General features: G+C 33.3%; 1 protein-coding gene across 1 annotated transcript in view; it reads right to left on the bottom strand.

The window, feature by feature from the left end:
- Positions 1-5157: 5157 nt before the first annotated feature.
- The window catches only part of APPL1 (adaptor protein, phosphotyrosine interacting with PH domain and leucine zipper 1), a 30728-nt gene continuing 23429 nt past the window's right edge, over positions 5158-12456 (bottom strand). Inside the window, exons 14-22 of the mRNA XM_069473727.1 lie at positions 11900-11991; positions 11296-11478; positions 9934-9986; positions 9155-9329; positions 9020-9056; positions 8285-8431; positions 7588-7638; positions 7193-7282; positions 5158-5980 (exon numbers count right to left, since the gene is read on the bottom strand). Of these exons, the coding sequence (XP_069329828.1) occupies positions 5834-5980; positions 7193-7282; positions 7588-7638; positions 8285-8431; positions 9020-9056; positions 9155-9329; positions 9934-9986; positions 11296-11478; positions 11900-11991 (975 nt within the window). The 3' untranslated portion in view covers positions 5158-5833. The remainder of the gene's footprint in view (positions 5981-7192; positions 7283-7587; positions 7639-8284; positions 8432-9019; positions 9057-9154; positions 9330-9933; positions 9987-11295; positions 11479-11899; positions 11992-12456) is intronic.

Below are 12456 nucleotides of genomic sequence, written 5' to 3'. Positions count from 1 at the left end.
GTCCCAGCTACTGGGGAGGCTAAAGTGGGAGGCGCACTCGAGGCCAGGAGTTCAAGGCTGTATTGTGCTATGATGGTACCTGTGAATAGCCATGCACTCCAGCCTGCGCAAAATAGTGAGATTCCATTTCTTAAAAAAAAAAAAAGAAAAGGTGCTCTGAACATAGCCTCTCAATATATAAATGCCTAGCATTGTAAAAAGCAGTTTTAAAAAAATAAAGCCCAAATAAAAATTTCGATTAACTGAAATGTGCCAGCTCTATGTCGATCCTATATTAAATGTATGAATCCAATTTCTATGTGCTCAAAATAATAGATGCCACCTCTAACAATTCAAGATAATTCTTAACAGTATCTTTGTTATAGAGAAGTACATATATAATACAGTAGTCTCCTCTTATCCTTAGGGGATCTTTCCAAGACCCCCAATGGATGCCTGAAATTGTGTATAATACCCTATATCCCTACATATACTATGTTTTTTCCTATATAGTTATGTATCACATAACAATGTTTTGGTCAACTGCATATGCACTGGTAGTCCCATAAGATTATATAATACTGTATTTTTATTGTACCTTTTCTATGTTTAGATATACAAATATCACGTTATAATTGTCTACAGTATTCAGTACAGTCACATGCTATACAGGCTTATAGCCTAGGAGCAATAGGCTATACCCTATAGCCTAAATGTGCAGGAAGCTATACCATCTAGGTTTGTGTAAGTACACTCTATGATGTTCCCACAATGATGAAATTGCCTGACACCACATTTCTCATAATGTATCCCCATCTTTAAGCCTGTTGTTACACAACACATGACTGTACATACATACTGTATGTTGAAGATATGCTGGACAAAGAAATGATTCACTTCCCAAGTGGGATGGAGCGGGATGGCAAGAGATTTCATCATGCTACTCAGAACAGCATGCAATTTAAAACTTATGAGTAGTTTATTCCTGGAATTTTCCATTTAATATTTTAGGACAGTGGTTGACCCTGGGTAACTGAAACTGCTTGGAAAGTAAAACCATGGATAAGGGGAACTACTGTATGTTTTAGTGGTTGCACTGAATATATTTTGACCCCAGTACATGACCTAGAAGTTAGCTATTCTTGTACAAAAGTCCCAATGCCAGCTTAGTGTCTGATACCATTTCCTTGTACAGTTAAGTACAGAGGTGGGGTAATTCAGTTAATTGAAACAGAACCTTCAAGTGAAATTTCATTATTAATAGGAAACGTGTCCCTTCTTTCCACAAAACCGTTTATTGATTAATGTGATCAGTAGAATGGGAATTAAAAGTGTTTTCAAATGGATGCTGGCTTATGGTTTCTGTACTGAACCTAACCTGGTACTGGCCATGGAGGGGCTCACTGATAGCAGTTATAAGACGTTAGTGTAAATTTTTATTTCTATATATTCTATGTTTCATGTAAGTACAGGTTTCTACACGTGGAAAGAGAGGAGAGAAACTGAGATGTTCATTTAGGCAGCGTCTCAGCATGGACAACAGAAAGGTAGGATGATGTAGTCCATTTCACCACGGCCCAGTCAGCTAATAGCTTTGATGTTCCATGTGTAGTCTCAGTGAATTTTTTTTTAGCAGTAAATCATCCATTTTAGGGAAACTGACCCTATATGATTTCTTTCTGACACAGGGATTCATGGCTATGTAGACTACTTCAGTAGGGACACACTTAAAATTCTTTTTACAGTTTACATTAAAAAATCTGTAAAACTAGCTGACATGAATAGCTTTTTTTTTTTAATCGAATTGTGGTATGTTCTTGTGAGTGAGTAGTAGAATATATATAAGTGAATATATATTTAGGATATATGTGCACTTAGATAAATTACATAATTCTAAAGTTAATTTCACCTACTCCCTGGATCTTCTAAAAGTATATATATATTTCTATAAAATTCAAAACAAATTAGAATACAAACTCCCCAGAGAAGAAAAGAACTAAGTGCTATAAGAAACTATAAAGAGCACACAGGATTAATATGCACTAGTCTTAAAACTACAGATCTAAGCTACTTAAACTGTATACACAATAACCTGCCCCTTTAAATTGAAGGAATTTCTTTGAGTAGGACCAGACAGTAGCAAGTGTACATCGTCTGTAACACGTCTGGGGTAATTATTGATGTCTCTTGAAGTCTCTTTACTTTGCTAAAAGAAAAAAGAAGTCACCAGTGATGAATTTGTTTGCTTCAATAACAAACTTTTCCCAATAAGTGACAATTTCTTTTTTCATTCTAGCTGTTGTGAAATTGTAATGGGACTAGATGTGTAATTTAACAATTAAAAAAAGTCCAATAGTTTTACAAATATCTGAAATTACTTGGAGAAATAAAATTCAGAGTATATATCAAATACTTCATACAAAAAGACTGTACAAAAATCATGGACTTTATTATACATTAAAAAATCTTCTAACAGCATATTTCCTGAAGCCTTGTCAGCAAATACTTATTTTGACAAAAATGAAAAAATAAGTTTTCCGCCCCGCATGTATACCATGATCACATAAAATTGAGTTCTTCAAATCCAATTCTAAAGCAAAATGTTGCATGATTTTTAATTGTACATTGCAATGATTAATAGTATCAGTGAAATAAGAACCAATTCACTTACATTACAAAATCACCAAATATACAAAGCAATTTTGCACATTAGTTATAACTTAATTCCCAGTTCTCATATTAACTGAAGTAAATCACATATGAGTGCAGCCACAAGAGATTGGTTAAAAAGTATAATATGGTTCCAGTTTCAAATGTTTATGCAATATTAATTAAAGTAGGAGAACAAAATTTCGTGGAAGAGTAAACCAAACTTGCTAAAAATAAAATGAAGGGCTTGCTTGGTACAATTGGTGTGTTTAAATATTTAAAATACATTCTGAATGCTAGGAGGTTGTTGTCAAAACCAACATTAATATTTTCATTTTATTTATGTGGCGGAAGCTTTTGCAATATACTAGCTCTTAGGGTCTGTCAGCATGTCTAATAAGATTCAAATTTTAAATACTGTGCTTCCTAAATATAACTCAAAATTAACCCAGATGCCTTTACCACATAAGATGTTATAGTACCTCGGATGCACATCTTACTGTCCTTTTCCCAAGCATAATGTGGAGCCTGAGGATTCTTTTGAAATTAAACATAAACTAATCATTGTAGATGTGGCAAAAACTATACTAGCTTTGGGGACTCTGTTCGAGGTAATAGTTTCAGTCTCTTGTTAGCAAGTTTTCAAAAATTTTAAAGGAAGAAGGAATAACTGGTTTCCTACCAACTGACTTCATTACCATAGTTACAAAAGTACTGTTCATATAGGTAGCAGAATGCATAGCAGAATTAGGTAGGCTTTTAAAAAAGCTGTTTGTTAATTTCTAAAAACCGTTAAGTGTAAATCTGAATTTGAGAAAAGATATCTCCAAATCTAATCACCATCAAAGCATCCCAGAGCTAGAAGAGATTTCACAGGAGGATAACAAGATCAGCTTTAACATTAGGCAGAAACCCATGGGCAGCCTTCTTTAATAACAGGAAGAGCTTATTGAAGTTGATACTTAAATATCTGCAGTAATGGAATAGTTCATACAGTTCAATAGTAATAGAACAAAAGTTGAATCATCTAAAATTGTTAAAATCCACTCATGACTTCTACTGGGCATTGGAATGCATTTTGGTCTGACCTATGGACATGGAGACATGGGTATGTCATCATGGAAATTCCTATGGAAACATAACTTAAAAGAACAAGTCTGTCCAGCATCCCTAAGTCTGCCAGTACCCTTAACTCTAAGCCTACACTTTGACCCAGAGTGCTAATAAAGGGTAGCACTTTGCTACCATGCAAAGCACGAGCAAAATGCCTCCTAATGATGACCACCTTCCTTACAGGGCAACAGATTTTATCTGAACTCAGTGAGGTGACAACTTGTATACACAAAAGATTTAGTGAAACAGAAAGCTTACTAATCTCAAAAAGGTCTTAAAAGCAGGACTTGCCATGACTAAGTGCCGACAACAGACGAAATTCCAAATTTCAACTTCAACAAAAGGAATGATATACTATTGTGAAAGCATTCCCTTTGGTAAGCACAAAATAAAGTATTTCATAAATTTCTACTTTTTTACTATATATTTTGGTAACATAAGGCGTCAAAGAGTATTAAATAATGATTATTTCCATTTGGCACATGGACAAAAAGAATATCATGATCCTATATATAATTATCTATCCCATTCCTACAGAAAACAATGTACATACACAGTGTGAAACAATCGAGTTATGTTTTGAGAACTAAAACAGATGACATTTCTAATTCAGAACTAAGAAAAAAAACTGTGTATCAAAGTTTCCCTTGTGAAATTAGTCTTAGTGGCTAACCTCTTGAAAATTTATAAATGTATGACTATGTAAAATACTTTACTCAATATATTTAACTTGTATATATAGATACTTTTTCATGTGAAACACATGAATGTGATTTCTATCAGCAATGTTAAAAATGTGATTAAAGAAAAAGAAATCAAGATTTGACACAGAAGATAGACAGTATAGAAATATTTTAACCTTGGCACCAGGCTAAAATCCTTCCTTGGTCAAATTCTCCTACACTGTACCAGGCATTCAATTTCTTTTCAATCTTTCATGGAACTGGACCTGTTATTCATTTAAAGAGTTAGAAGTACTTAGAATAATTAGTGCAAATTACTCTATTCTCATACATTAGTTATTTGCCTTTGTGGGTATAAAGTGGTGATTCAGTACTTTATCAAAACATGGGATTATGAAAATACTGGGAATATCAGTCTGAAATTTAAAAGATTAGATTTTCTAAACTAAACTCTGAGAATTTTTACTTTAAGCATGAAACATAATTGTTATAGAATTTCTTTTGAAATGTCACTTGATTTTCAATAAAAACTATTTCACATAATGCAGAAAATACAATGTATCATCCTGTTACAACATCCTTACACATCAATCCTAATCTAAAATGTATCTGAACAACAAAAAATCTTTTAATAAATTCCAAAATCTTATTTTTAACCATTACTGCTCTGCAGCAATAATTGAAGTCCCAACCTGAGAACTAAGAGTGTGATAATAAAATGCCAAGGGCTGTATCAATCTTGAACTGAATACACTTAAGCATCTTTCCTAATAGCATCAGGTATAGTACATCAGAGAAATGTGAGCAATCTAAGCAAGTGCCCTGAAATCCATAGTACCATCTGCCACAATTTGAAACCTTAAGTGTAAAATCTCGGTTCTAATTATTTTACAAAAGTTCTATTGCACATTTAATATTGTTAAAATATCTGCAAACCTGTAGAATTCTCTGTATAAAGGGTTTTAAACTTATTCAGCTGAAGGCTTCCTCATTGCCAACAAAACGTTCCTAATGAAAGAGAGAGCATATCCATGAACATCTGAGCCTGAAGGATAAATAATTTACGGTCACAGCCAATTACAATGCAAGATAAAAAGTTCACAGTTTGAAGAAAAAAAATGGTTGAGCAAATATAACTCCTCAGCAATCTACTGCAGAGATGAACAGGTTTCTTTTAGACATGTGGAATTTAATGTTAATGCATAGTATATTATGTTTAAGGGGGAAAAAATCAATGCAAACCTAAGTCATCAAGTTCAGTCTTATTTTTTAAAATGAAGCTAAAACAAGTAAATATAAAGCTTAGTCTCCTCCTTGATATTTCAACATAGTTGTTACCTTATGCCATTTCACCACAGAAATTGTCAAATTCCAAGGGGGGAAATATGAATCAAAAAGCAAAGGTAAGTTTATGCTTCTGATTCTCTCTTCTTTCCTTCTTCTCCCAAATCACTCTCTTCTGACTGACTACTGCTAAGGACAACAAACTGCCCCTCACTACCAGCTTGGTTTGGTCTACTGGAAGCAGCTATCAACCGACTTTGTTCTTCCAAGTCCTAGTGGAAAAGAGAAAAGAAACTAAGTTAATTGTCTGAAGTCAAATGGAAAACTATGCAGTTAAAATACATACTTGAGAGCCACTTCAATCCTTCTGTCAAAAATACAGATTTATAATTTTGATGAGAAGAAAGGCCACATCCAACCAATGTAACACCAAAGTGAATTCTGACGCCATTCTAGAAATCTTACCAAAGCCAACATTCAAACTAAAATCTCTGGAGTGTGTTCCTTTTTCTTTTTTACGGCTAACCACCAAATCCAGGCCATCATCATCTCTCACTATACACTACAGTAAAAGCCTTATAAGGGATCACCCCACATCCCTTCCTTTCCCCTTCTGAGGACTCTTCTGCATTCCTGTCCAGTTCATCTTGCTAAATCAGGTGTCACCTTCCCTCAGTCCATTCTAGCCTATCAAGAAAGCCTGACTTCAGTGTCATCTTTGCCACTTTCCTCTTCTTTGTCCACATATCCAATCAATTGCCAATTCATACTGATCTGTTCGAAGTATCCCACAACTGTCTTCTCTTTTCTATTCCTACTGTCAATGCCACAACCCGTAACAGACTCTTAATAATCTCCTCATGGATCACCTATCAAATGCATTCTCCAGGTTTTGCTCTGAAATGTGTCTAGCATGAAATTCCTATTGGATGGACAATGATTTGACACTCCTGGCAGCATTAATATATGTATTTTTATTATATACATATATAAGTATATAATTTATATTATACATAATCATAATATTTATTATAGATAATGTAATTATATAACATATTATATATGTTATATATATAATTATGATGAATTATATAACATATTATATATATACACACATATAGCCCTCTAGGGGGAAAAAGTATGTTTTCCCCCTGGAGGGCAAAATGGCTTTCAATAATGGCAGTTAAGTCTGTATAGCCTCTGAAAAGAACAACTTTGACAGAGAGAGCCCTCACTGATATATGAAAGTTCTGGTATGTTTGCTAAACAGTAAGTCATACTACATGTCAATATAACTATAATGTAAACGTCACATCAGAAAACAGATGTTACCCTTTTCTGCCATGCTATGAATCATCTGGTTATGGAGTGGCTGAGCAAGCAGAAACCTTTCACTTGGAAATTCACATCTGAAAGTCACAGTGCTGAATTAAGTTTTCACAAACACCATATAAAGAGAAGCTCCAGACATTAAGACTGCATACCTTTTCAATCTGTTTTTGTTTACTGAGTTCTTTCTGTTGCTTCTCTTTTACTCTTTCTATTTCTTTTTGTTTTTCTGATGCCCTACGATCCTAAAGAACAGATGAATAAAACTAATAAATTAAATATGAAATAACTTTAAATTTTAGACATTTCAATTAATATTTCTTTTGTAACCTTTGAATTTTTTTTGCATTTATATATGAGAAAGCATATCAACACAGTTTACATTCTATGGTAGACAGTTATCCAAAGTCTAAATGCTGTATCAGCAATAGCATCCACTATTAATCTTGCTTAGTAAAATCATTTTATCTACTTGCTAACATGAAAGAGCTTATATTATTATACCACTTTAGTTACCATTCTTGGAAAATCAAGCATCTCAGATTCTTACCAGTTCAGCATGCAGAGCTATCTGTTTTGCCAATCCAACAGAATCACAAATCTAAAATGACAAAAAGTATGTTCTCAGGCAGTTCTTACATCAAAGCAATAATTTCAAGTATTCAAATATCTGATATAACTAGTCATAATACATTGCTTCAAACAAAAGCTAACTTAAGAATGCTCCAGCCCCCAAACCAAGCCTTTGTATGTTTTCTTCAGGGTCTGTGAGCTTTCATGGCTGACTCTCACCCACTTTATGTACCCTACTTCTTGTTATCTCAGATTCTTTACTGATATAGTAAGGCCTGCAAACAGTGACATTATCAGCTGCTCCAAGCTGAAAACATCTGAAAATGGCTGATTATGGGAATATATTCCATTTCCAGGATAAGTTAATGAAGCTAAAAGATAGTACCAGCTATCAGTGGCCAGGGAGGCACGAGTCTGAGTCAGAAGGCCCAACCCAGCAGCCTGGCTCTCTTCAGAGCAACATGCTTTGGTCAAGCAGCTCAGGAGAACTAGGCAAAATCTGGGCGTTTTTTCCAGAAATCTCAGTCAGAATTACATAAGAATTTAATCCTGTAATTTTTAATTAATAGTAATTTTAATTAGTAAGAATTTAATTGTTATTAAATCTTAGTGAGAATCACTTAGTGATTATGATTAAGTATTTAACATCAGAAACATTTTGAAAAGCCATGTACCTTTTCCCCTTCATTGTTTGACTCAAATATATAGCAGACTGATGACAGATTACTTTCACTTCTCCCTCCTGATGTCCGAAGAACAAATCCAAAAAGGCGCTTATTCTCCTGGTGTGTAGCATACAAAACTACACAGGGTAATGGAAACTGCCACAGAAAACATCAGAAGCAAACATGAGATCTTTCAAACCATTACGACAGCACTTATATATGACAAACTAACATGCTAAATTCTAAAATTATCATAAATATTAAAGCCAATTTTTTTTAACAGACTGGTAATCCAAGAACAATGTCATATTTGTTTTGGATAACCAAGCAGAACAAGAGGGTGTTAAATACTGAATTTGTTTTATTAGTCAACACATTTTACAAAGTCAAATTCAGTAACAAAAATGGTCTTTTTAATAAATAGAAACACACACACACTTGCAGCTATTTGCAATAGATAATTATAAAATACTCTCAATCATGTTCACCTTTTAATTGCTACTGTTCTTTGGTGTGTATGATACATGCTTCCTAACTGAGAGGTAAACACTATCGCACAAAATTGTGTTATTTTAAGTTACATGGAATGTTCAATTATAACTTTTTGGAGATGGCCATAGATTTAACTGTAACAGGCTAAAGGCCAATCATAATTGCTACTACCATACCTGAACATAGAGGATCAGGATTATGATCAAGTTGTAAGATGTGTATATGCACAAAGCTTAAATCTGTAGAACTCACCGTGAGCCTTGTAACTTGTGTCTGTGGATCAATTAACCTACAATAATAATTAAAAATTTGGAAAACAAATTTTAATTAGGCTGAAATTATGTAACTGTTTTTGTACAGTTTTTTTAGGGAGGGGTTATTACTTACTTTAAACAGTCACAAGTGACTAATAAATGTGATTCTGTCATACGAAAGATGTTATGGATGGCCCGGGCAGCTAAGATTTGGCGCATTGTTTCATAAACAACATCTGGATGGTCATCTGATTTCACCTCCATAGAACCAAGGAACCGGACAATAAATAATTGATGAAGAATAGAATCTATAACAGAACAAGATATGTTATGTATTTCTAAGTCCCACATTTATTTTCCAAAAGAATAAAATATGCTGCCTCCTTTTAGATTTCCCAGTGAAAAATTCAACCTAAAGGGGAGGTATTTAGAAATAACTCCTAACTGCAGTGTTCAAATTACAGGAAAATTAAGGTCTCAAATTCAAATAGCAAAGGGTAGTGCTTCAACAATTGGTGTTTCGGGGTAAAAAGAATTCTTTGCACTATTACTGCTTTTCTGTCAGTTTGAAATTATATTAAATAGATACAAGGAAAAAGAAAAAATAAGTTATGCTCCAGTACTAGAATTTAAACATCAGCTGTTAGGAAAAGCTTAAAGGATATCTTATGCATTGAGAATTTGACTATGAAGTCAAAAGTATGATATTCTATAATTCTCTGTAATTCTGTATGAGTAACAATATCTTAAGTCAGATTAAGTTCTGTTGTTTCAAGTGTACTACGAGTAAATAGAGAAAACTTTGAAGTTAACATTAAAATTGAGCATAGTAGGAGAGCAAATGTAAACAACAAATTCTTCACAGAGTTTACTACTGAGAAGCAGTTCTAAAATACTGCACATCTGTTTTACCTTCAGTTTCAGATTTTGTATTTCCTCCAGATTCTCCAAATGGATTTGTACGCCTGAAAAGTTGAGAAAAAAATATGAACATATGGTCAGTTACATGGAAGAAATCTAATTATTGAAACCAAAGTTAAAATGAAGAGTCACAAAACTTTGTACATACATTTTAGAAAGAAAAACTCTTAAAATGGTCCATCCTGGTAAGGAACACCACTGATGACCAAATTACTATGATGATGGCTTCTGCCCTCACACATTGAGTTAACAGGCTGCACCCAATGTTGCTACATTTTAGAAGTTTAGCCACACACAACAAAAATCAACTAAACCATTGTTGCAAAAGTTCTTGAATTTAAATAAGCTAGCACAGAGGAACACTGACTTAGCTCCAATCTCAGCTGCTTGAGAAAAATGCCAGGGATTTCCCAGGATTGTAAAAATCTCTTCTTAGGTTCTCTAAGTACAAGTTGCAAGTCAACTATGATGATTTGAACATTTTCTAGTTTTAAACCTATATTTCTTAAGGTATGAGTAACAATGCAAGAAGAAAAGTGAACTGAAGGTGGAAGCTACCTCCCTCCTTAGTGTGCATGGCTTATGGTACACCCACAGTGAAGGAAGAAAAGTACAATTCAAAGTAGGTTTTGGAAGCAAACAAAGCGAAATGGTTCTAAAATAACGTTGGCATTAAGATTAACAGGAAATTAATCTCTTTATACATGTCTGATCTATTATATCAAATGCTAAGCATATTTTTATAAATGCAATCAAATGCAAATTACTTTTCCTGGGTCACAGCCATGTATATCCAAATTAGCATATTATCAATTTATTAGGTGTCCAACCTACTTAATAAATGATTTGCCTTAAATCATGTTTCCTTAATCTACACCCAAAGAAAAATTTTAACTGCTTTGACAAGAATATTCCTTACTATATAAATAAAAGATGACTCATTAATAATTCATAACAGTGATAATGTTTTAGTAACTTCCTAAAGATTTCTTATTCTGGTATAATATTTTCTAATATACTTATAGCTTTTATTATGTTAATATTATAAACTTATATTTTAAACTTATGTTTAAAATACTGTCATGACCTAAAGACAGAACTATCAACTTATCCAAGAAATAGACATGATTAAGAAATTCAGAAGTAAATATTTTTGAAACTAAATTATCTTAACTCCTTTAATTGAGGCAAAAGACTTAAAGAAAAATCTGCATGATTCTTCCCTAACAAAGTTATGTTAGGTAATTAAACAAAAAAACTATAACATAGCTGATGCACTTGATATGTAAGAGCTGACTCTCAAATGTAGAAATGGAATCATAAACTTTACAGACCATAGCACAACGTCCCCACCTGCCTCCCTGGCCAGAGGCTTTTGCTTGGCCAGGTTGATCTTCAGACACAGGAGAAATTATGTCAAATTGTATCGGGGTGTCTGGGGCAACAAGAGAATCTAGAGAGAGGGCAGCCAAATTTGTGGACTCAGATCCTAAGGATCCTGAACTGCTGGTTCGAGCTGTCGGTGGCCGAGATTGCCTAAGAACAAAGGAAAACAAGAAGGCACTGCATTTAGTTTTTTCTTTTGGAAATCAAATACTTAAACTATGAAAAAAGAAAACACAGTATTATAATTCAATGAGAAGAGTAAAACAAGTTTCAATAAAAACAAATCCCAAATCATAGCTATTTATTTAATAGCAGACTTTTTTCTTTCCAATTATTAAACTCAAAAACATAAATCACCTCAACCTAGAGATTTAGTTGGAAACACTAGGAAAATCTGAAATAATTATTTATTTAGCACCCTACTGGCAAATTTACCATTTTGAAAATATACTTTCTCTGTTCAAGGAACCATTTGGTACTAATATAAGCAGTACTGCTAAAATCAAAGTGCTCACCAACACTTTAAATAGCCTGTATAGTTCTTTAAATAGCTCCCAGTGTGGTAACTCACCCTGCTGGCCGAAGGCTCTCATGCCTCTGCTGGAAAGATGGGGAAGGAGTGACAGCTTCTAGAGCTGACTGATTTACTCGTGCAGCAGTTTCCTATTTTGATTATTTTTTTTAAAAAAGGACTAATATTAGTAAAGTAAGAAAACCAAAACTTTGAATATAACTCTGAATTGTTAGAATGCTTTTGAGTTCACTTAAAATACAAATTAGAGCTACTAAAGTAGTTCCACATTCTCTCATCTCAATATTAAGGAATATAATTAACTTCACAACATTATAAACTTAAGTTTCCTCTTGCTTCCTTTAATCTAGAAAAACATCTGATTATTTTCTACTAATATAGATAATTATTCTAAATCATTTTTCATTAAATTTTTAAAGAAAAGATTGTTTTTTCTTTAAATTTTTAGCTACTAGATATTTTGGATTAAGGTTTGTATTGCTAGCATTCGGCACTGTGCCTGGCACAGATGTTTGTTGAATAAAGAAATTTAGAAGGAGTAGGAAATATTCACAAAACATGAAAGTTAGTATAACTATGCTGGTAAAGTTTTCATA

The sequence above is a fragment of the Eulemur rufifrons genome, chromosome 7 (genome assembly GCF_041146395.1).
Source record: "Eulemur rufifrons isolate Redbay chromosome 7, OSU_ERuf_1, whole genome shotgun sequence".
In the NCBI taxonomy this organism is placed as follows: Eukaryota; Metazoa; Chordata; class Mammalia; order Primates; family Lemuridae; genus Eulemur; species Eulemur rufifrons.
This window is presented reverse-complemented; position numbering and strand designations above follow the sequence as displayed.